General features: G+C 37.5%; 1 protein-coding gene across 2 annotated transcripts in view; it reads left to right on the plus strand.

Annotated features, from left to right (window-relative positions):
• Window positions 1-25965, plus strand: part of NOL4 (nucleolar protein 4) — a 188774-nt gene that overhangs the window by 97459 nt on the left and 65350 nt on the right. For both annotated transcript variants that reach the window (XM_088054532.1, XM_088054537.1), the window contains exon 6: window positions 11107-11390. In XM_088054532.1, coding sequence (XP_087910658.1) covers window positions 11107-11390 — 284 coding nt within the window. The remainder of the gene's footprint in view (window positions 1-11106; window positions 11391-25965) is intronic.

The following is a 25965-nucleotide window of genomic DNA, read 5'->3' on the forward strand; positions in this document are numbered from 1 at the left end:
GGGCAAACTGCCTTTAATGAGAAGAAAATTTTTGAAAGTTACTAAATAGTATTAAGTTCAAGAATCTGTAGTGTTTTTGTTGTCATTCACTTCCCAGAAAGGAAATGTAAAATTATAGTCTTCATGCAAAAGTTTTCAAGTGCAAGAGGTTTTCAATTTTTGATCTTTCATTTCCAATGCTGTTTGTTACATTCTCTTATATTTGCTCTGTTCCCCACCCAAGCAGAGTCCACTGCATAACACTGGGAGGGAAAGTTTGAAACAAGAGATGCATTGCTTAGTCAGGTGGCTTAGTGAAAATTTCAAGTCCACAGCTCTGGTGAGGATTATTTGTCAGATTCTTTGGGCTTTGTGAAGTTTCTGAGCTCTGAATCATAGTTACTTGACCTGCCAGGAATATTGTGACAACTGACCATCTAGCAAAATCATTCTTTACTTTTTTCTGTGTTCAGATACCTCTTATTCTAGTCGCTTTTTAGCTGAATTCTTTTAGCCAAATTTTTAGCCAAATTCTCATCTACATTTTGGGAATTGTGAAAAAAATTACTGACTTTGATGAAAAAAACAAAAAGGCGTGTTTTAATTTTGTCAGTCAAAGTGGGAGCCAACACATGTAGGATTATGAGACAAGTTGTGATTTAAAAGTGGTGACTTTAATGAAGGCAGAAGAGATCTCCTGTAGTGTTAATACCTCAAGGGAGTTCTGCTATCTTCTGTGCAATACCATCCAATTGGTGTCAAATTCCTCATGTTGTGGACATTTCTGGATAGAGTGTGCAAATCTGCCATTTTTCAACCCAAGTTATATTACATATTTCAGGATTCTTCTGATTTAGCCCATACAGTTTTTTAGTGGGAAGAAACATTAACTGTTGTAAACTTCCAAGCAGATTCTAATATCTTGAGTATGATAATGCCTATACATCTCACTTGGCAGTTTTGGCATTCACTACTTGAGACAGATTTTTCAGATCAAAGGGAGGTCAATCATCAGCACTGCTTATTTTTCTGCGTTATAATTGTAGTCAGCATGCTAGAGAGGCTCCAAATAGGCTTGTGTTCTTTATCTCAGTGGCAATATTTTTGTGTTCAGGTAGCACTGCTGAATCTCACCACCTTTTGCATTATTTTGGTGGTATTTGGGCTGGCACTTAAGCATTGGAGATGCTGAATTTTTTTAACTTACACTTGATACAGTAAAAAATACAGTATGAAAGGCATAATGGGTATAACTATTCAAAAATAATTGCTTGCCAGATGAAGAAAGGACAAGTTTGTTATCAAGTACTGTCCTGTGTGATCAGAATAGCATTTTCATTTAAGCAATGAGGAGACTACTTACTCTTGTTATCCATGGCACGCTCAAAGCAGGAAACAGAAATGTACTTGCTGCCATGGACATTTATAAGCATTTAAAAGTGGCAGAATCAAAAGCAAACAAAATTGAAACAGGACATGTAATTTATATCCCTCAGACATGCTTATTTGCTGAAGTTTGTAATAGCAGCTTTCCAAGCTCTGGAATTCATTGAATTTCTAAACTTACGGTTTATCTGTAGTAGAGTTGTGTACTTGACTCACAGGGACTCTGTCTCAGCAAAAACATTAACTGCATCACAGCCACTAAATAAGGAAAGAACAATTTATGGAGTCCTACACTTGCATATTTACTGTTCTGGCTTCTCAGATTCGCTAACATCCGCTTTCCTAATGTATTGAGGAAGTTTTAATTCACTGTTGATAACAGTAGAACTGCATAAAAGAACAAAGGCTGTAAGTTCCTACTTCATGTTCCATATACTTTTCTTCTACTTCTTCCCAATTGTATGTTTATTCCCTATACTGAATTTCTTTATGTGAATATCAGAGGCACTTGGTTTACTCTCTGCAGAGGCAGGAAATGTTCCTGAAGGCTTCTCTGTTAATGTGAGTGGAGACAACTGAGTGGAAAGGATCCTACAGAATTTTTCAAGAGTGAAAAACAAGTGTTTTGCAAAAAACTACTTCATTTAACCAACATTCTAAAAAGAAAACTAGAATTTTTTTTTTTTTAAAAAAGAAAATAATAGGAAATGTTTTCACTTTTTTTTTCACTAATTTTGAGTTTTCATGTCCTAGCTTTTAGTATGCAGTTGTAAGTAGCAATTAAATTGCTTTAAGTAATGCAAGTCTTTAGACACTACTTTTCTGTGTAAAAAACTTACCAAACAATAAAATCAGATTGTAATTTTGAAATCCTCAACTACAGAGTGACGAAGATGATCATGAAGAGTCTAATGAGTCTGAACTATTTGTAGAAATATTGTTACTGAGAGTTAAGCTGTCAATTCAATTGAACTATTTTTATTATTATAGAGGTACTCAAAATATTGGACTGACAGGGAACTTTGATCTCAGTTGCTCTTTGTTTTATGTGCCTAAATAGCAATTGGCAGCTACTGAAAATGTGAATAAATTATGAATATAAAATAAAGACTGCTTGCAAGTCTTCTTCAAAATAGTTCTAAAATAAAACTTGAAATACAATAATAGCAGCAGAACTCAGCAGAGCTCTTGCTTTTTGTGTATCTGGAATGTATTGGTATATTTTCCCAATTATCTCTTGTGGTTTTTTTTTTTGGTTGAGTAGGTAGTATTTTTCCTTACTTCTACTCTGTTGTGGTCATCTGATGACAAGCACAATATTAACAGACATACAATTTTTCATATTTTGAGAGGAAACTTCTACTAAGCTCTCTGTTTGGAATATAGCAAACAGGCAAATCCAGCAATTTGTACTGAAAAGTTTGAGGGCCCAAGTCAGAATGTGGGTTAAATGCTGTTAAGGACATAGGAAGCTCAAAGCAGCCATTTCTGTTTATTCTTATGGTTTCTCCCTCCTTTCTTTCCCAGTTTTACTGATGAAGGAGGTATAATGAGCCTTTCCATAGCCTCTGCTCTTATGGAAGAGTAGGCAGCAATATGCTGAGGAGATGCAGCGCTGTCAAGAAATGACTTATTTTGCTTGTGCTCAGGGCTTCACCCTTCCAGAAAGAAATACAGACTGACAAGACTGTTTGAACCCACTGAACACACTAAAGCTGGTGGGGTATATTTTAAAGGGCTTTATTAAAAATTCCAGGTTTGAGGGCATCCAGTCTGCAGAGAACTTCTTCTACTGACTCCAACTTGATCTCTCCTCTTTGCTTTTGTCTTCTGGCAGATCCTGATGAAGTAAAACTCAATGCTACACACCCACACTAGATCCAAATGGCAGATAAGTTTACCATAATTCCTTTCAGCCTCATTTGGTTTGAAGTTTTGGCATCAAACATGCACCTACCTATTACTCTTTGTCTGCTGCCGGCACACCACCAGATTCTTCATGCTGCCAGGAACAGTGGCAGCTGCTGCTTATGCTAAAGCATAAGCCCCTTCCTGCTGGACAAGAAAGATGAGAGTGCAAGATCTCTTAGGTTACCTCTTTTTTAAAGAAAAGGCTTCACATTTCTCCCTTTCACAATATGTTGCAGTCTAAAACATCTTTGTTGCTGATGTGTTCTGTACAGGGTTGGAATTTTAGTGATCTTCAAACGTAAGAGTCCTATTGCCTGTCTCCCAGCCTCCCTCAGTTCCTAGCTTCTTATCAATAAACTGTTCTGCTGTTTGGAGTCCTCTTTGGGATGAGCATAAGACAATACCTCTGGCACCACTCATGTTGTTGGGCTGAGAACTTGTTCCTGCGGTGCTTGCCCAGAGATTGAGCTCTAAGCCATGTTCTTGGTGCCAGATGACATTTTGCCTCTCAAATGTGGTCCTGTATGAGTCATAAAAACTTTTAGAAGAATTGCAGTTTTTCTGCATTGAGAACTGCTTGGTCGAGTCTTTGCCACAGAAAGTGCCCTGAAGGTTTCTCCAGAGTAAGGGGAAAACCAGGGATTCTTCTCCCCAGAGGCAGTAAGGGCTCTGTGTTCTGAAGTGTAAGTGCCAAAGAGCAAAGATGAGCTAGATACATAGTGGTAATAAGGCTACTGTGCACCCAGTGAGCTTTCAAATTGGTTATTTATGTGTGCAGTACCCTCCTAATAGACATGCTCCTTCATCTCCTTGCTGTGCATATGCAGGGACAGTAGCTCTGCAGGCAAAAAAAGTAAGCGTGCAAGTCAATCATGAAGCTTTATAAATAAGCCATTCTATAATGCTGTGACTGACAGGGCAGTATTATTTTTCTGATAGCTGTTGATGTCATGGAGTGGCAGTTGTTCACTGCTCTGTTATTTAACATTATAATTGAATAAAATAGCTTCCTGTTTTGTGCCTCCAACAAGAAGAGATGTTTACCCATGGAAAATTGTGAAGTACTGAAATGTTTGTTTAATAATGAAATAAGATTTACAGCCTGGCTAATGCTGATTCCACTGTGTATGTGCATGTGTCTATCAGATTTACTGTACTCTTGTTGACAAGGCTAAGGATCAGTTTGCTCTGTTCCTTTTTCTTTTCATAAACTCATGCAGTGAGTGATCATATGAAGTAGCTCCTGTCCTGTTTCTCCACCACTGAAAATAACATAAGGAATTTGTTGATAAGTATCACTGAAACTGATGGACATTTCAGATTTAAATTCAATGCAGTGAGTTCCATAGCTGAATTCACAGAAGGCAACGCCATCAGGAAAGCATATATGTCAAAAGGAGAAAAATAATTGTTATTGAGGTTAACTGAAGAGGACAATTAATACATATTTTGTAATGGACCAAATGCAGTCTCACTGAGAATAAAGGGACTGAGATCTGTGTGCACCACCCTGCTCATTCCTCTAGAAAGGTTCTTGCCCACCTCTTAATTCCTGTTCTTTGTTTTCTTGATACAAGACAGTGGAAACCGAAATAGTGGCAGTAATTTTTTGGAGGAGCGGAGAAGGTTGCTTGAGATTTATACAGGTTCAAAGACTGGATACTTGGAAGGCAAAAATATGCTCAGCATCAGCATTTAACTAGAAGCCACATCCTGCTCAGGAAGATTGTGTTTTAAATTATTAAGGGCTCAGAAATCTACAGGAGGAAAAATTGTATATGCTTGCCTTATTCTCTTTTCTAAACATCTCCTAATAATCACTGATTAGGAGATAGGATATTGAACTGAATAGATTATTTTATCTGACCAACTATGACCATTGCTATTCCTTATGAAATGGGAAGGTCTGAGATCACCTTTGTACCTCCATTGATTCAACCCCTGCTCTATATAACAATGTGAAAGGGAATGGAGATGATGAATAGATAGAGTTGATTTGGAATGGCTTTTAAGTTATGTATTGAAGTTATGCTTCAAACATGACTTGTGATGTAAATGAAGCATAACCAAATACATAACTGTGACAAATTAGTATTAAACAGTCCTTGTGAAAAGTGGTGGGAGTGAAATGTGTCCTTGCCTTTTTATCAGTTCATTTAGAAAAGTCTCTAATATTTTATACTACAGAAGTTTCTGTGAGTCAGCACTGTACACCACCTTTTGTCTGATTCATGGTGTTCCTCTCCCAAAACTGCCTCCTGTCTGTTGCCACCAGAGGAGTGTTTTTTTTTCTTCATTAATCCCCATTAGGAAGGTTGCCTTGGTGTTGTGGAATTATGGAAGGAATGTAACTAAATTAGTTTATAATGTTTGCTTATGCAGAATAATATTTTCATTAAAGTTGTATTTTAACACAGGAAAACCAAGCACATGCACTATTGAAGCCAAAGGTTAAGGAAAACAGCATAGTAACTCAAAATTGATCTTGAACCTGCCACTCTCTGGTCTGCAGTACTACTTCTTACAAGTGAGCATGTTCAAATGGATTGGATTCCTAAGAGTGTAAGGTGGTGTTTTTAAGGTCTGGGCTGATGGTATCCAGCCCAACAAGATTAAAGCAAGCTTCATCATCCAAGATTTTGGTAGACAATCTTTAAGAGTGGGTGTTATGACAGCCTGCATTTGCACAGCAAGAAGTTTCAGTCTCACTCATCCCACTCAGCTCATTCATTTCCAATCTCCTCCTTTTAGAAGGAACAGTTACCCATCTTGCTGCTCTCAGAGATGCTCTGTCGACAGGCTGCCCACTCAAAAATGTTCATTTAACCTGAGTGCCTGCTACCTTGGAGTTTGCAGGCATCAGTGTCTGTCTGCAGGTGTGGCCCTCTTTTCTTCCACCATTTCCAAATTTCCTTCAAAAGCAGGGAGAAAGTCTAACACAGTGATGACTGCAATGAGCTTGGAAAGTTCAGAGCAGGAATCTGGAATTCTCATGTGTTCAAAAATAAAACTGGATGTCACTTTGTATCTTGCTGGTCTGAGTGGGATCTGGAAGGACGAACTGGAAGCTGTAATGCAATGTGATAAGACACTAACTTGAAGTAAAAATATTACTGTAGATCTTGTTTTGATAATTAGAATCATAGAGCTGTAGAGCAGGATTCCACTAGACCAGGTTGCCCAGGGCACCCTCCAAAGTGCCCTTAATCACTCCCAGAGATGGGGCATCTACAATTTCTCATGGCAACTTTTTACAGTCCCTCGGTAAAGCATTTCTTCCTAATATCTAATTTATACCTATTCTCCTTCAGTTTAAAGCCATTACCCCATGCTCTATCGATAACCTCTGATACAGAGACTCTTTGGACTAATGGTGTCCAAAGAATGTTATTCAGACCAGAGCACAGGATCAGTGTGGAGCAGTGTGCAAGGTGGAAGAAGGAGGTGTTGGCATCAAGAGGTTTAGGAAATATTGATCCATGAGTGAGAAGTCTGTGCCTAAGCCTAAAGAATTCCCTATGATTCAGCAAGAAAGTGGCTTCTGCCTGATCCAAAAGTACCTTCCCTCTGCTCTTGGAGTGTTTTGCTGAGGGGTGATGCTCTTTAATCCCTGGAAGAGAATCTCTGCATAGGTGAAGGAGGCCCCAGTTGACTATTTTTAGAAATGAATATGTATTTTGCAGCCAGACTCTCACTTTTCAGGCTTAAGTAAGCCTTAGATGTACTTCCAGTCTTCCAGTATTCTGAGGTAAGGGTTTGAAAGCTGCAGTTCCCAAAGACATGTCTTGCACTGAGCAAGCAGCATTTGATGGTTGATTTTCTGTCATGGCTGATATTTGTGGATAAAAGCTGTCCTGGGTGGTAATGAAGATGTGAGCTCATCCTACAGCCTCTTTTATGACTGTCCCAATGCCCAATGCAAGGTATGGGGCCCCTTTGCTCCCTCCCTTCTCAGCTCCCGGTGCCTGTGGCAGGCTTCTGTGGAGGTCTTTCCATAAAATTCACCCTGCAGTGGTGATTCAAACAAGATACAGGATTTGAAAATGTGCTGCCCTTGCCTCAGTGGAGTTTTATACTGCGCTCAGTAGAGTTTTATACTTTGGGAAAGGAGTGCCCTCTGACTGGCAGTGGGGCCAAAGTGAGCCCAGAGAGGAATGCTGTGGTTTGCTGAGCCTCCTGTGGGAGGGCAGCTCTGCAGTGGGTTCATGGCTGCTGCCCCACGTGTGCCAGGCTGGGGTGGACCTCATCTCTACAGAGTTCCCAACAAGGAGCAGGGGCCACTGGCCGTAGCTGGACAATGCACTTTCTTCCCCAAGCTCTCCCCAAGCCACCGTGCCTCTGCCTCTGCTGGATGGAGGGGAAAAAATTGTTGGTAAGAGAAGAGGCTTTTGTCATTAGCAGTTCATTGTTGCTGAGGTGTTGTGATATTTCAAGGTGAGAAAACTGCAAGCAAGCTGCTGGTCCCAATGCTGTCTCTGTTTTAGGGGCAGCCCCAGGCACCAGCTGCACCAGACACAGTGGGGAGATGAGGTCTCACCTGCTGCCCCTGACAGAGGCAGTGGCCACTGGGGAATGTGGTCTGAGGGACAGGTCTCCACAGATCTGTTCTTGCCTCTTGGCATCCATGAGCAAGTCATGAGTGCTTGTAGGTGGTATTTGGGCTGTGGTTGCCTGTATCAAAGGATGACCATCACTTTCCTCTCCTGGGTGAGACCCTCTTGCCTTTTCCCCTAAACCCTAAAGTCATTCCAGATGTGTTCTGTGTTTATATATCAGATACCTTCTGAGAAACTCTTGCTTTAAAGTAGCCTTATTCTAGCAAAAATAGATAGCTGCCCAGGGAGCAGCTATCCAAGGTTACTAAAACTTGTAATCTGGTTACCGTGGAAACATCTGTTAAGAAACTATTGCTAAACCACTTTGTGTTTTTTCTTCATCTCTTTTATGGAAATACATATTTCTGTTTACTTGTCAAAAATGTTATTTATACCATTCACATTGTAGCCATTCTCTTGACCATTATCTTGACAAACAAGATCCCATCTCTAACAAGCAAGGTTAAATGATTGTAAAAAAAGATATTTGACTTTATAGTGGAAACCGGGATTAGCCATCAAGTAACTAAGCTTTTGCTAAGAAAAGCAAAAATCTTATAAAAACTTTTCTATTGTTTCAGAGTATTATAATGTTTGATCACATTTACTCAACATAGGAATTCTTCTGGTCATGTTTTAGAACAAAGATAAGATTGTTTTTTCTTCCGCATTGTAGCATTCTCACACATTTTTAAGATTTAGTTGTCAACCATACATCACACAGGGCACCAAAAAAAGAAATAAAAGCATTATTTCTAGGCAAAACTAACAGCTGTGCTTGAGAGCTGGCTGTTCCTGGATCTAGCTCTCATCATTCCCATCCAGCTGTCTGTGTCCTGGTAGTGGTTCCTCTGCACTGCATGAGTTGGGACCCTTGAGTGCCAGCACACAGAAGTTCCTGAGGGACCAGACTTGTGTGCTGCTGGGTAGGCAGTGGCCCCACCTTTTAGGTGGTTCTTTGTATCCTCTGATTACTCATTTCTGTCCTTGCGGCCAACAGCAGGGAATTTTCTGAGCCCTTCAAAGGGAAGAGCACCCCTCACTCAGTGACCCATTCAGTAACTGATTTAATTAATTTGAAACTGTCACTTTTTAAACTGTTAATCAAAAAGCCAATTATCTCTTTACAGTCCTAAATACAACAGTAATCAAAGAGCTTCTCTGTTAAAAACATATCTGGATTTTCTTCTGTTATCTCAGAGCTTTTAAAATAAGTTGGAAATGTGTCTATTTTTAAAAAATAAAGACTCTATATTAGAATTCCATTTTATATTTTGGAATATTAAAACTGTTTATTTATTTCTGAAAGTATGTTTAGAATTTTAGCCTTTTTTTTGTGTTCTGGCCTTGAAGATATAAGTCTTGAAGCGTGATAGAAAGTTTATTAAGGATAAATCCTGCTCCTCTTATTCACCTACGTACCTGAAATCCTCAAGTAGCATTGCTCTGTTACAAGTTTGTTTGGTGCACATATTTGAAAGTCTTATTTTAGGAATGTTATGTCTTTTATTGTACTTACATTGGTATTCCCAAGAGGTAATGTAAAAGTGATACATACCAAAGCATAGGGGTCTTTTTTTTTTATTGTAGCTATTAATTATACAGCTGTTTTAGAACAACAAAACCCAAAAAATGTTCCTTAAGTAAAATTATATAAATTATGACTCTTAATTTGTATTGTTATGAAATTAGATTTTTTTACAGGTTTACAAAACAAAGAAATTTTTAAAAATATGTTCATACTACATGCCAAGTTCTGTATATATTTATGGCATAAAAATGTTTTTTGAGTGCAGCAAGTAAGAGAACAATGTATGATAGCTTTCTAAGCTTTCTTTTTTTTTTTTTTTTGTCTCTGGCTTTCTAAGTATTTAAATGAATTAGATCACTACCCATTTATCCAGTATTTTCTCCTCTTTTAAAAATCTCATCTGAGAGTGGTGAATAGTTGTTTTTTACTGTAATAATGATGGTGAGTCAACAATTTGATTAATCATGTAGTTAAAGCAATGAGTACTTCTGAGCACATCTGCTAAAGGACATGTCCTGATTTTTTTTTTTTTAATTCTTTGTGTGGATAAATGTGTTTGCTTCATTTCCATGGAAGTTGTCTAGAAGGGCCCAAAAAAGATGGTATATTAATGTGCTAATATATTAAGGTCCATCTCATTCTGTATCTCCAGTTTCAATCTACATTCCTGACTACTGACTCCCCAGTTTTGTTTCCAGCTTCATAGTCTGCAATAAGGGAATGCTTGTAGAGCTCTGGGCAGGTGTTTGCACCATTAGCAAAACTCTGTAGATTGCCAAAAAAGAGGTGCTTTAGAGAACAAGAAGAGGGCAAATCGAGTGCCAAATTCTGCTGTCATTTAATCCTTTGAAAAATAAAATGTTGGCCAAAAGATTGTTTAAAAGTAAAGAAGGGCTGAGTGGAAGCACAGGTGGTGAATTCCTGTACTGACAAGAACAGGATACACAAATCCGTAAGTATGTGAAGAGACATATTTTAATCATACAATCCAGATGTAAAATCTTAAGGGTAACAATGACACATCCAAGGTATTCGGATGGAGCTTTCAGGTTTATAGTTTTGCCCACTATTTATCAGTATTTTTGAGTATATTATGACACACAATGAATGAAAGAAGTGAATGGGCACCTGAACAAAATGAAGACAGGATCTTTGTTTCTGGAATCAGCTCTTCTAGTATAATCTCTGCTGCCAGCAGTGAACACATCAGAAGTATTTACACCGTACCTCTGCAAGAGGATGTTTATGGATATGACACCTGCTGTTCTGCACACTTAACCTGAGATTCAGATTCTCTCTCAGTACCACGTGCACCTCTGTTGATTTCAGAAATATATAATAGTGCACTAAGGAGTGTGATATAAGAATCTAAATAGATCCATAGGCATATGGACAGACAGATTGATCAAGACAGACTTTATCAATCACAAAAAATCCTTTGTGATTGTCTTTTATGTACACAGTGGTACTAAAGTGTCAGCCCAGGTAATTTCCCTTTATTTAGTAGTATTTTATGGATTTACTTAAAGCTTTTACTTGAAAACGTGGAGTGTGTGTGTGTGCTTTTTGCAGAAATGTGCTGGTGCTAGTAATAGAAACAGTTTTCATTGTTTTGAAAAAAAACATGATGAATAAATAAATTATGTTTAAACTGGACAGAGATGATTATGTGGCATGTGACCAAAAATATATCTTTTTTAATAGATGATTCAGCCGCAGAGAGTTTTAATGGCAATGAGACCGTGGGACACAGTTCCAATGCTTCAGGGGGAACACACTGCAGGGAGATGGCAGAAACCAACAGTAATGGCAAAACAAATCTGGAGCAGGATGAGCAGCCTCTGAACCTGAGTGACAGTCCCCTCTCTGCTCAGCTGACTTCAGAATACAGACTAGATGATCACAGCAGTAATGGAAAGAACAAATACAAGACTCTCCTAATTTCTGATCTCAAGATGGAACGGGAGGCAAGAGAAAATGGAAGCAAGGTAAGATGCTTCCACATCGTCCAGATATGAAGCATGTAGTTCAGAAAAGGAAAAGATTTGTGAGACCCAACTAAAGGTTATTCCCAGCTAAGCACTTAATGTGGTGTGTCTAATGTTTGTCAGATCATTACTTAAATGCCATACAAAGATTTGTATGCTCTGTTACACATATATGATGCATACGTACATTAAGTGTATGTGGATGTACATGGGTGAATACATCTGTATAGGCAAATTTATTGTGCTGACACACAGGCAAAAACGGTGTAGTTCTCCATCAGACATGAATTATCAATCCATTTATTGAGAACTGTCTACATTACCGACTTGAAATAAAAAAAAAGTATTAAAGTATGTATATAATATGATAGATATATATATATGTACATATAAATATATATATATATATATATAAATATGGAGATATATATGTATGTATGTTTACAGATGGCCATCTCATAACATCTTTTATGTATCTGTAGAATTTTCGTGGTTTAAACCCAGTTGGCAACTAAGTACCTCACAGCCAGTGACTGACTGTCAGTTTCTGGCCAGCTCCCCTCAGTTTATGTACTGGGCAATATTCTCTGTGGTGCAGAATATCCCTTTGGCCAGTTTGGGTCAGCTGCCCTGGGCTTGCTCCCTTCCAGCCATTTGTGCACCCGCTCACCAGCAGAGCCTGGGAAACTGAAAAATCATTAACTTGGGGTAAGCACTGCTTAGCATCAACTAAAACATCAGTATAATATCAATACTATTCTCATATTTAATCCAAAACACAGCACTATACTAGCTAGTAGGAAGAAAATTAACTCTTTCTCACCAAAGCTGGGACAAGATTTAATATGTATGAGTGTTAAGTGTGTATGGCCAAGAAAATTCCTACCAGTGAATTATCAACATCTGAAAGTAACTGATTTGCTTTCTTCATGGTTGTGTTATGCAGCACCTAACCTGAATTAAAACTGACAAGTTTGCTGTAAGAAGCTGTAATCTCCTGAGGGCTTTTCACTGTAGTTTCTATTATGTGGGTGAGGAGAAGCAAGTGTGTTATTTTGTAGATAAAGACAGATCTTCTAGATTAAGTTAGCTAGCTTTCTAGGATGGTGTTTTTCATGAGGGCCTACATCAGGAGGGAGGGTGAAGAAATGGCACATGTCACAGACTTCACCCATTGATCTTACTGGTCACAAGTCCTTTTGGTTTTTTGTTTTTTTTTTTTTTAATCTGATGACCAACTGGCTTACCACTTTTACAGCAGTAATAATAGGATGTGAGTCCTGGATCCAAAGACTATTAATGCTAGTCACTAGCTTTCAGTAGCCTGACAATACAGATGTACTTTGAATGGGCACATTTTATTACAGGGCTTTGAAACAGGAGTGTTAAAATCCTTAGGCATACTTAGAAAGGGATAATATGACTGATATCTAGAGAACACCATTTAATCATGCTAAGGTTTTATCTCCTATCTTCATTGCTTGTGGAGTAAAAATAAAATCTTGTAATTTTTTGTAACTTAAGTGTCTAAGTTTTGGCGGGTAGAACAAAGGGAGACTAAATGGGAGATTGTTAGTCTTTCTCATGGTCATTAAGCAAACCGTGTATCCCAACACCTTCTCCATGAAATCTTTATGAGAAACTTTGTCTGTACAGAATACTTCTTTCTCACAAACTTGCATTTTATGGAAAATGTTCTGCCTAGCTGTAGTCTCCTCCTGTGTATGAACCCCAGTGCTGGATTTGCTCAGTACTTTGAGTTGCACAGTGGGTCCCAAATTGGCTGATATGAACAGTATCTTCTTTTGCTTCAGGGCAGATTGTTCTAATAAACCCTTTATATGCCTGTCACCCAAATACTGACAGACACACAGGCTCTTTTGCCTGAGTTAGGTTGTTGCTTTTGCCATCACTCTTGCAAATACACAAATAAGCTTGGCAGAGATGGGGAGGAGTCTTAATGTGAAACTCATTTATAGCTAAGACAAGAACATAGCCTAATGTTCAGTTTCCAATTTGAATCAGTTCCAACTCAGATGCAAGAAAAATTTATTGAAAAGTGTTAAAAATCTATAATGAATTGAGATGACAATCAAAACCGTCTCATTCTTTACAAATTTCAAGAGGCCAGAATCTTCCCCCACATCAATACATTCTTTCACACTCGCTGTCATCCTGCCCACTCTGTATTACCAACAATATGCAGATTTGTCTTCTCTTTTTGTCCTAGTGAAACTCATGTTGATGTTTAGAGTTCATTTAAGTACATGATTAATTAGATATGCAGTAAAGATTATTAAATATAGAGTAAACACTTCAGGAAGAAAACAATCCTGGGATAAACAGAATTTGTTAGAGATTTGTAAGATGAGTTGCTGAATAAAATATCTGATTTCTAAGTGAGGGGAAATATATTTCAATCATTGGGCTAGTACTGGCGGAAGAAATACATTATGCTTCCTCCAACTTCTACAATGTCCCATTTAACCTGCACAAGATGTTATTGCTATAGTCAAGACTGTGAAACTCAGAGGCAAAGGAACGGAGCTAAGATCTCTTGGCTGATTGATAATTTTGTGTCTGCTGCAGAATTTTGATCAGAAGAAGCTGTTGAGATAAAAATGGTAGGTTTTCCATTATGTTTTCTTTGAAAACATGACAGCTAATAGGGAAATCTTTTCTGAAAATGCTTACTTCTTTGTGGAAGTTAAATTTTCAGAATATTCATCTTGTCCATATCTATTTGAAGCAATTATATGCTTCTGCTATAGGGAGTTTGCTTAAATAGTGGTATCATTCTGCAAAAAAGCTTGGATGTCAAAACAGGGATACTTACATCAGGCCTATGGGCACAGAGGATGTAATTAGTGATTTGTAAGAACTATAGGGTTTGTTTTTCTTACTAATAAATCAAGTTTTCTTGCCTGAAAAGACTGATAAGTAACCAGGGATTAGATAACCCTGTGAACAACTACAGTATATTATTTAAAGAATGCTTGGTTCAGTTACTTCAGAATATGAATTTTAAAACTGGCATTAGTAGCACCCTTAAGACAAGTATGACATTTCAGTGGACAGCGTTACTTTGAATCCTCAGTTCAGGCAGTGAGTATGCGTGGTAATCTCTTTTTACAGAAAGATCATGAGCTGAGTGCAGTGGAGGGAGTTTCCAAATTGTAACAACCACAAAATCTGATCCAAAATGTTTTACTACTCACTGAAAATTTGTTGTGCAAGGGCAAAAGGGGTTTTAATAATGTTAAATGGATATATGTACATGTGTATGTATATGTGTACATATATATACACTTTATATATATACTTTTATTAAGCTTATATTAGGGAACAGATCCTCAAGTAAGACCTAGCCATTCACAGTAGCAGAAATTTCTACAACCATTTAGGGCTAAACTGAAGTTTGTGAAATTTTGTGTAGCTGCAAAAGTATATGCATAAGTTTAACTTAACTGGGCTGAATACAGAGAGTATTCATCAGCAAATGCACTGCAAAAATGTGGTTCTATGAATTCAAATAGTTATGTGCACACATCAATTATTTTAGATCATTACTTATGTGTGAGCCTGCTGCGTTTTTGTGTGACCATGGTGAAGTCTCTGTAGCACTGAGATTTTTTTATTGCTGATTCTTTTGTTGTTGCTACTTACTGTACCATATATTTTATTATGAAAAGTTATTATATAGCTTTATCTCTTCTTCATTATTTACTTCATTAAATACAGCTAGCCTGCTCCTTTTAAATTATTTTGTCTATTCTGCATTTGGATAACAAGGTTATCATAATATAGTATGGGAAAACAGGCTAACCTGTTTTTGAGCTAACCAGTCATACTTATGGTGCCATTATTTTACCTGGATTAATAAATGGTTTGTTATGTCTGTATTGCAAGAGGCACTCCTAATATGTAGAAACTCCTTTGTGGAATTTCCCAGATAGAAATATATGCTACTGATCATAAATGCCTAGGAGATGCATTAAAATGAGGTAACAAGGACAACACACATGCCCATTTTGTCCAGATACCTACTAATTGCGAGCAGTTAGTTTTCTTTCTTTCTACCAGATAAAATTTATGATAGAAAGTTGGACACCTCAAGTCCCTCTGGATGTATGGTAGGCTGAGTTAATATGCATTATGTTTAGCTCAAGTGTGTATTTGTCTTCTTGAAGAATTGCACAAGATAAGAAATAATTCCTTTAAGTCTAAAAAGTAAAGCATAATTTTAAAGAACAGTAAACAATGATTGCTACATACTATGACCTTTAATTATAATAATGCATTCTAACGTGCAGGTCATTATAGTTAGAGTTGCTCACCACAAGGCAGAGCTTCCATGTAGTCTCCAAAACTAAAATCTTTCTGTCTCTTCTTTAATGCTGGCCTTTTGAAGTGTTTCTCAACCTTTTTTCTACAGCCTGATGTACAGAACAGTGTTCTTGTCATGGGCCACTGCCAGGGCTGTTTGCTTCCAGCCATTGCAACTTCAAACAGTGCTGGATGGGTGGATGTATCTACAGTGTGGCAGGTTACCCTGGCACACTGTCTGCTTCTAACACTGGCCCTGCTCCAAGAAGGTATTTAAAGGCTGTAACCTTGTATGACACGTGAAAGCCAGGACATATATGAGGTCCTGGATGAAGTTTGAAGTTCCTGCACAGTACTCTAAATTTAGTCTTCAGTGGTTAGTCCAGCTGTAGAACCTTGTAACGTCTGTTTTGCTGGACCTCATCATTACCAAGGGAAACCAGGTAAAACTGTCCAAGCAGCTTGACCTGCACATGCAGTTACACTGATATGCCTGATGTCATCTGCTGGTGAATCCATCTGGTTTCCAAAAGTGCATGTGAATTTAGCCACAGATAGACACCATCTACGAGGAGCAAGATGGAGTCTCAATGTATTTCTTCCTCACTCTCTTTCCTTTTAAAAGATGTGATTGCATCTTAGCAAAAGGTGGAAGGTCATTCCTTGAATCCAGTGAACATCATCACATCTGACACTGTTTCTGAGGCATGGGGAGTCACTGCCTGCCTGGTTCCCATCTGCCTGTGTTTCTGTCTGCAGGTTTCCTTGGGAAAATGGCCATGGTCAGAAAATAAGGGAGCATATAGCTTTTTCTAAAGCAAGTGGAATTGCAGTGCGCTTTTATAGGGACTGATAGAGGCCTATTGATAAACTTAGGAAGGAATTTATTAAAAAAAAAATTGTTAATGAAATGTGAAACAGTATGCATCTGCTTGAAGCAGGAATTAAAATGGAGACTTTGAGAATTTGCATGTTATTAAGAAAAGTGTTGGAGATGTTTTGGTTTGTTTTTTTCTTTCTTTTTTTTTAGTTAATTCAAATTTTTTCTCTTCCATCATCATTGATTATTTATATAGTATTTATTTAAGTAGAATAGACAGGTTTCAGCTGAATGGGAGCACTGTTATGTGGTACTTATATGAAATGGTTACCTCAGCTCTAAGCAGGAGGGAAGATGGAAAGGTGTAAGATAGAAGTGTCTCCTCCTCTTTTAAAGATACCATCAAACTCTGTGTGTTGTTTTTAGTACAAAGAAAATACCCTTTTCCCTGTCTAGTTTATTTTGCTAAATGCCCAAGTTAAGGTGATTAATCTGGATTGAGAATTTAGCATGTCAGAAAGCATCTTTTGATTCCAACTCATCTCTCCTCAGAACTTTTCATTGTCTCCTTTTCTTGAAGTTGGATCTCACTACCTAGGTACGGCATAAGAAGAAGCTAGACTTTTTTTGTTTTTTCTGTTCTAACTGGTATACTTCATTTAATTTCCATGGTCAGATAGAAGGTGTTCAAGCAATGCCATATTTTACAGACTGCTGTTTTGTTTATGGAAGTATCTTAAGAGTCTGCGGTCCAGGGCTTTGACAGCCTTATTTTATGACTTAATTGTTAGGACTATGAAGAAACTTATCATGAAATACTGTTTGTTACTGTCAAAAATAACTTAGGAAGAGTGAAAAAAGTCTGGTGAAGGGTTTAGGCAGGACATGTTGCTACAAGTAGTGGCATACTAGATATTGAGCAAACAACACCAGGAGTGGGGCAGAAGGCAAAACCAGCATTATAAACTCTCTGGAGCAACGAGATACCAGCACAGAATGAGTCTGCAGCACCACTAGGTTCCAGTCTGCTTTCATCATTCCAATTGTGGCACTGAGGAGAAGATGGTGACATCTTCCAGCTTTGCCTTAATTGTTACCCAGTGGGTTCCATCATTGCTGCTTTACACGAAAGCTGTAGAAATAGTTTGTACTGAGATTTAAAAGTAAAAATGATAAAAGAAGTGAACTGAAGGCAGAATCCACCCCTGCCACCACCATGTATAGGCGATATGAGGCTAATCTTTAGTCTTGCATCACACGTCTTTGGTGTGTGAAGGCAGGCTCAAGTGTTCTGTTGAAGTAGGTGTCTTCTTTCTCTGCTGTGCTCAAGTTTGTGCAAAGGTAACTGCCATGCCTGTGCTTTTCTCATCTTGGGAGACAGATACACTACAATGGAAGATAAGCCTGTTCTCTTCTCCTGTGCATGGAGAACTTCACTGAAAGGAGAACAAAAAATGTATGCAAGCACTTTTGTGACTTCCTAATTTTTTCCCGCCCACTCACCTACAAATTAACCTGTTTTTTTCTCTTACCCAGTGAATTGCTGCTTCATGCATAGGGGGTTTTAGAAATTACTCTCATAAAGTCTGAGTTTTATGTTTTACTTGATGTTTTACTTTACCATTTTACCTGACACCTTGATTTTACTCTTCCCTACTTTTAGAAAACAAGCAAGCTGAGAAAACAACAGTTTTCCAACCCTAAAAGTTAATTTATTTGTTGTTTGGATAAAGCATTTTCGATGAAGGAAAAAAGATGTTCTTTCTTGCTTCTCTTTTGTAAGGAATTTGTTAGAGGCCACTGAGAAGCTCTTTGATACCAAAAAAAATTGATGTTAGTTTAGTGGTTTAATAAGCACTGTTTAATCACGGTTCAAGTGTAACAACTATGTTTTTATAGAGCACTGTTTGTTCCAGGAACCTTCTGATTTTGGGGGTTACCCATAATAAATGGCTAATACATCATTGTTTTGAAGAGTTTGTTTTTCACACAGCGTGAAAAAAAATCAGTGTTATGTTTGTAAGAAAATATTAATTCTGTAGCATTCTCTAACAGTCACATTAATGAAAGTCCTTTGTTTATGATACCATCAGTTCTGTGTCTAATTCTTCCCAATGGGAGTACATTTATTAACAGGTTTTCATGTTCAGTCAAAGTTCTTGAAAGTGAAATTGATTTCCTGCAGGGCATTCATTACACTGATGTAACTCCAGGTCAGTTAAACAGAAGTTGATGAGGCTACTCCAGATTTACATACCTGTAATGGAGAACACAATCTGGCTCCATATATGTATGAAGTCCCAGCTAATGTAAAACTGGCATGGAAGAGAATAAGTTTTTATGTGACCTTTTATAAATTTTCTCAGAAGTTTTTTTTAAAGGAGAAAGAGCACATGGGTCAAGTACCAGAAAGTGGTGCTCTTGGTTCCAGGTTGCACGTGTGTTACTCACAGATCCAGCTGTCAATCCTCATTTACTTTTACCTTCGGAATCTTTGGTCACTCATATCGAAAAAGAAGCACTTGTATGTGAAGGAGATGCAGGACTTTCTCCAACTGGGTTTTAGTGGCTGGACAACTGTTCAGACAAGAGAGAAAGCTATCAAGTGCCTCTGCAATCAAGGTAAGGTCTGAAATTACTACTTCCCTCTCTGTTTACAGCCAAGAATGTTTTATAACTCATCAGTCTTGGAGCACATGTTGGTACCTTTCAGGCAAATTCTTGTTCACTTCAACCTAGATTTCAGCCTGATAGACAACTTCAAGGCTGGGCCTTGTTACTGTCCCTCTTATTTTTCTGAGGACTTTTTGTTGTTGTTTGTTGGGGATTTTTTTCTTGATTAGGGAGGCGATTGAATTTGTGTTGAAATCCTACTACGTTAAATGCTTTGCTGCACCTTTTTCTTCTGCTATCACAAATGAAGCCCCTCTGCCACCTATAAGAAAGCTGAGAGCAAATCTTGCTCTTGGAAGATTAAACACTATTTGATGGTAAATTGAGCAAGATATAATGGGGCAGCAGTAATTGCTACCTACTGTGATTATGTTTAGTCTTAATATTATTTACAGTTAATGAACTCATTTTTTTTTATTTTTCAGATGCTGAGGTTGAAGAGCTGATCCTCAAAACTAATCTGCGACAAATGGCTTAATATTTGGCTACATTCTATACATTCCACTCATTCAAAACTATATTGTTATTCAAGAAGTTGATAATCACAAATGTTATTCCTAATTTTTTATTTCTGGTGTTGAATTCTTTTCTACATGCCAAGACAAGTTCTGAGGAAAGAGAGGAAAGAAGTCAAAAGTTTTTCTTCTTTAATGACATTTATAACAATATATTGACGAGATTTTAAAATAAATGTAATTTTTATTAATTGTCTTACAAATATCTCATTTTCTAATCTTTTTCTTCTTGAATGAATTGCACTAGTCAAATGTCTTGCTGAATGCTTGATACCTTCAAGCTGTGCTTTTGTGTGCTCTCCATAGCAATTGCTGGGAATAATTAATTATATTACAACACCGAATGTTTTTTTTTGGATACTTATTCATGCAGTTGGATTTGATGGGTGATGTGAGAGAAGTGAACAGATAGAGGAAAGAGGGAAAGAGAGGTAGAATTCAGCTTTTAAAATATTTAACGATTTTGCTCTCTTTCATCTTTCCTTTTGTTGCTTGCCTTTTGCTCCTTCAGCTCTTTCTGGTAATTCTTTGTTCTCCTCCATCTGCTTCCAAAGACTCATAGGAACCTATCTTAAATTTTGTTTTTTATGAACAAAATAATATATATAGATAACAGTATTACTTACCAGAAAATAGGACTGTGAGGAATTAACTTTAATTACTGAGTCTAGTCCTCTGTAAAGGAGAACGTAGATGACAGATGTTTACTCCAGGAAGATGTGCAAGAGTTTAATTCACAATGTCCACAAAGTTCTGATTAGTAACTTTCAACCTTTCAGAAAACAAGTGGTGCAGCTGTAATATGCCACAGAAAACAGTGAGGAACTGGAATCATGGTTGATGTCCTAGATCCCTACAACAACAAGGGATTTGCTAGATGGATTTCCCAGATGGTCTCTAACAGTATCTTATTCCCCGCAGAATGGGGAGTGAAAAAGAACAACTGCCAATAATCCCTATCAGTCTGCTTGAGGTTTTGTCTGCCATATGTTTCATCAAAACATCCTGCTTTGTATTTCATCTCTAACAGTGTCTGATTTTGAATACTTCAAAGAAACAATTAAAAAAACAGCATCTACATTAGTTATTGAGGCAGGGAGGGGACAGTGGTGTAGGTAGGCATTGAAAGCTGTGAAATGGTTATATTTATTAAACACAGTCAAAAGATGGCAATCAATTTTGCAAAATGCGTGGTAAGGAAAAAACTTACTGGCGGTTACAAATATCACAGAATGGTATTCTTGCACAAACAGTAAAAGATCCTGGAAACTGGTATTTGAGAGCTGTGTAAAAAGTCAACATTTGTGTTTCTGGGAACTGATGAAAGGGTATAAAAATATACAGCCAAAGGTAGGAGTTTGTAACTGATGTGAGTTTCCATTTCACCCATGTAAGTGTGGCATGCCATGAAACATTTTAATACTGGATGAATTCCATATGCATCTCTGGAGTTTTCCCTAAGCTGCTGCTTCTTGGAGCTCACAGTGTTTCTATGAAATACTGCAGCTGTTGCTTGGAACTTGGCATGGTACAACTGAATATCTCCTATAGAGATGCTTCTTCTCGTCAGCTGCTTTGGTCAGACTGTCATTTTCAGTGTCCCTTCACACCTATTCAGTCTGTGTTCTCCGATTCTTCTCATCATGAATATGCCATGAGCTACCTCCAGATCTGATGGGAAATGGTACATGCTGTTCTCTTGATATACATGCATACACACACAATATATACATACATACATACATATGTATATTTATATATTTTTTCCCTCTGCCTGATGAGAACAGTCATATCCAGTGGCCATGAACCAAAGTATGGAATCATACAGATGAACCACAAGGAACATACAAGGAGCTCACATTGTTAAGGCACCTGCAATGATACAAACATAACCTTTGTGTACAGGTGCTTTAGCAGACAGGAGTGTGATTGTTTTTCATGTGCATATTAATTAATGTTGGGATGAAATCTTGTATCGTGCTTCTGACTCCATTTTATATTTTGGTAGAGGTCATGAAGTAATGTGTTCCCTCCTCTTGTGTTTCCCATGGCATTTGGGAATTGTCTGACTTCACCAGGAAGATTCTTTGCAGAACTATTCAGAATTTCTTTCCTGTACCTTCTACCACTGAGCTCCTGGGCTGCACCCTCTCAGGATTAATAAAAGAATCTGCATGAAAAACAGAGAAAGGTGAGTTGATTTCTTTAAGGGTTACCATAAATGGCCCCATTATGGCTTGTCCTCAGTCCACAGCGTTATAGTGTGAGCTGTGTATTGGCTCTCAAAAGGACACATGGATATTCTTTGGGCCATTTTACTGTAACAGTGATATATGGTTTTTTGGAATCCCACTGAATGAATTTATTCTTGTCTCACTTTGTACAGTTACTCATATGCTCTTAAAAAATCTTTTGCAGATGGAGCCCCGTGGGACTGGACCTGTTTCAAAAGCTGTATTAAATGACTAAAATAAAGGTTTTGAAAATTCCTGTTTCCCCCAGTGTGTTGCTTAGCAAGAATAGCTGTGTTTAGTGGAAAAGAAGTTAGATGAGTCTGTGGCATGTGTGCCATCTCACACCCTCTTGGCTCAGCTGGGAGATGGAGGCATGAAGGAATGACATACAGGCATGTTTTGGAATATGCTGCTTGTGTCAGTTGCACCTTAAAGATAACAGTCCCACAAGGTTGATGCTTCTCTATGGTTCATTAGAAGCTTTATAAAACCCACCTCTATACATTCAGCTAAGTCTCCACACTGCCTTCAGGAAACACATAAAATACAGGTTTATGTAATACTGGAAAAATATATTGGAATTTCTAGAGGATCTAGAGGAGTGACAAAACACTGAGGAGCTGAAAAATTTGCTGCATGAAGATGGAATTACCTTGTTAGAGATAAAGCAGCCATGACTTCATCACAGATCTTAGTATTTATTGCCAATTAATAGATTTTTTGTCTCTTTGAAGTTTAATTTATCAAAAGACTCGGCAGATAAAACTTCTTTTTACAGGTTAGGTTGGAATTTAGATAAAACATTTTTACAAAGATTGTAACAAACCATTCATAAGAAACTAGTAAATCATTACACAAAAATGCCTGTGTAAGGTAGGTGTTCTTTTTGTAAGTATATATACTAATGAATCTGAAAGTATATGAGGCATGATTGTGCAATTTAGGAAAATGGTGACAACTATTCCCTTCTGTTCAAGAGTTGAGTGGTCATGTTCTGTGGTTCTGTGAATCGGTAGAAGCATCCTGAGTGCTTAAAGAGCCAAAAAGGCTTTTAGCATCTCAGCAGACTGGCCAGACTGCCAGTTGCCTGGCCTAAGCTTTTGAGAAACTTGGCCTAAATATCTGTATTTCATAGTCTTAAGTACTTAGCCCGGCATACATCTGGTTTGAGATATAAACTCCAGGACAATATTTATTTTTACTGCACTCACTATGCCAATTCAAAATCATTATTTTTAGTAAAAGAGGTAAGTAGTTTTTAACACTATATATAAGTTCTGTGGAGATAATTCTTTACCTTTTTTGTTTGTTTTTAGTTGGTTTTTTTTTGGTTGGTTGTGTTTTTTTTTGTTTTTTTGTTTGTAAATATTAAATTAGCAGGCAGTATGCTGCTTTGCTTTTATCCTGTTTCTCCATTCCTATGTTTAGATTTTGATTTTACTTGATTTTTTCATATTTAATGCTTATTTTATAACAATGTTTACAGTACCTAGAACTTACATGTGGGGCTATTTATATGAAATAGCAAATTAATCAAAATAGACTGTAAGTCTACTCTTAACTGTGAGACAGTAGAACTTTTTTCTCCCTGTAATGTAGGCAGTGTCAGTCATGGCAACATCTTCAACTTAATCCACTTTTTACTATTTTATTCCTAGTTGAAATTTTGTCCTTAAAATGTATAGAATACTGCTGTATTAATTTTTATATTTGTCATTTAACATCTATAATTCATATAGATAATACAAGTTTTAGGTTATTCTGCTTTGAATAAGATAATTCTGCATAATAACTTTATACAACATGAATAATTTGTTTATATCTTCATCAATATTTTAATTGCCAGAGGTTCCTATATCTTAATTCTTTGGATTTACATAGCATGCTTGGGATTCTGAAAGCATCAATAAAAATAAATCAGCTTAACATTACATTGGTCCTGTGAGGCAAACATATTCTACCACTGTCTACTGATTAGTACATACAGGCATGGCATAATTCCTTGACTTTCCCAAAGCAAATCAATCATTTTCTCCAGAAAAACTGGAGAAGCCATTTGTTTCTTGTGTGATATAGCTGAACATTATTCACAGTACAAATCCTTATCTCCAGACGTTCCTGTTCAATTAAGGTAAAGAGGCAGAGTCAACTTCAACTGAGTAGCCATTGGAAAATTTCTTCTGGTTTTATTAGCACAGCTAAAATTCAAACCAGTGGTTTTTAATGTTTGTTTTAATGTGGGCTTTGCTGGAACTGTGAGGAATACATTTTCACTGATGTTCTTGATAAATCTTTCCCAGCCTCATCATAAAAACACGTTTATGTATGCCCGAGAGAGCCTATGGACTACATTATTAGCATTTGTGTGATTAAACCTTAATTGACCTGAAGCTGAATGCTTTACTTAGATTCAGTCATACAGCTTACTTGTATATTGCATTTACATAATACAGAGGTTGGCAGCTGTGGCAGTTCACCCTGGCTTTAAGTAGCAGAATGGGATTCAGTTGCATAGAGATGGTATTTGGTACCCTTGTAGGGACCTCAGGGTAATCTCTGCCCAGCACAACCTCTCAGGAAGGATGTGTCTCTCACACTTGTGTGGGCTTTGCAAATACTGTACAGTGCTCCTAGTGCATTCTAAGATGGCAATGGCGCTCAGCTACCTTTCGTCTCATCCTCTTGCTCCATTTCAGGCTGTCTTACGCATCCATGTAGGCTCTTCTCTCCACATTCGAGTAAGTTTGGAGTACCTTGGTACAAACTGCAGTTAATTCCACCTGCATTAATGCTGTAGTTTCTTTTATATGCCTCAGGATAGAAGACAAATGTTTAGCCTCTGAACTTCTCTTAATGTGTCTCAGAACATGAGACAACTCTGGCCCTGCAGAGTTGAAATGGGCATCCATTAATTTGTTGATTTAGCTAAGTACTGAGTATGTAGCCCAAAGTGAGAGAACTGCAGGAGGATGAGGCTGTAGAAGTGTTAGAATGTTCTAATTGTCTGTAGCTATTTAGTGGCTGGTTTTTTTTTCTTTGTAATTATGAAAAAAAGAGAGTCAAAATAAAAATAATACGTAAAATCACTGAAGCATGGGACTTAAAATCTGGGTTTTCAATTTATCATACACAATATGAGTATGTCTGTGCATCTGTGTACCTGTATAAAGCAAATTGTTTCACTTCCTCTTTAAATATTGCTTCTTACCATCCAATCTTTATTTCACAATGCTCTATTTCATAAAGCTTGCCTGGCTGAGCGCTCTCCTGGCTGCTAATAAGCCTCTGTACTTTCTGTGTGTTTCTGGCTTTTGATAGCGTGCTTTTATACACACACCTTCAAATTACAAACTTTTTCCAACAGCCCAATTTCTAAAATCATGTGCTCCACCCATCAAAGCTACACTAAGAGAACCTGCAGTAACATACACCATTGCTGGTGTTACATGAGCTAGGCAAAGAGTTTGCCATTCACTGTGTTTTGGGCAAGTGTTGACTGGAATGTGTAACAGAAAACAAAGATTTAAAAATTAAGAGCCTCTTTACTTTAATAAATAAGGAATATACAGAGGTGAGGGCTAAAATGAACATCTGATAGTGCTCTAACTTTTGTAGTGCTCTGCAAAGTCTGCTGCAGGTCAGAGGTCGGATGTGCAATAGCCTCCTTCTTCCTTCCTTCTTTGAAAAGGCTTTGTCACCAGGACATGACATTTTCACTGCCAAGCAGCCATTTTAGGCCTTCATTTGCCTGTTTCTCCTAATTGGCACAAACAACTTAATATTATTACCCCCTTTCTCTGTGGTGTTGTGAACTCTAGCTTAATCATTCTTACAAGTTAATCCAAATCAACTATATTGTGCTTTGCTATGTAATTACTTATGGAGAGAATTAAGCTCAAAAAGTGGATCCACTCTGTATTTTGATTTTCTCTTTGTACAGGATTATCCCAACAGATGAGCTCATGATTTTCAATAACTCTTCTTACACTTCTGCCAGAAGTGGACGT

This window comes from Pseudopodoces humilis, chromosome 1 (assembly GCF_049639895.1).
Source record: "Pseudopodoces humilis isolate 2021_Gansu_Grassland_sample_001 chromosome 1, ASM4963989v1, whole genome shotgun sequence".
Lineage (NCBI taxonomy): Eukaryota > Metazoa > Chordata > Aves > Passeriformes > Paridae > Pseudopodoces > Pseudopodoces humilis.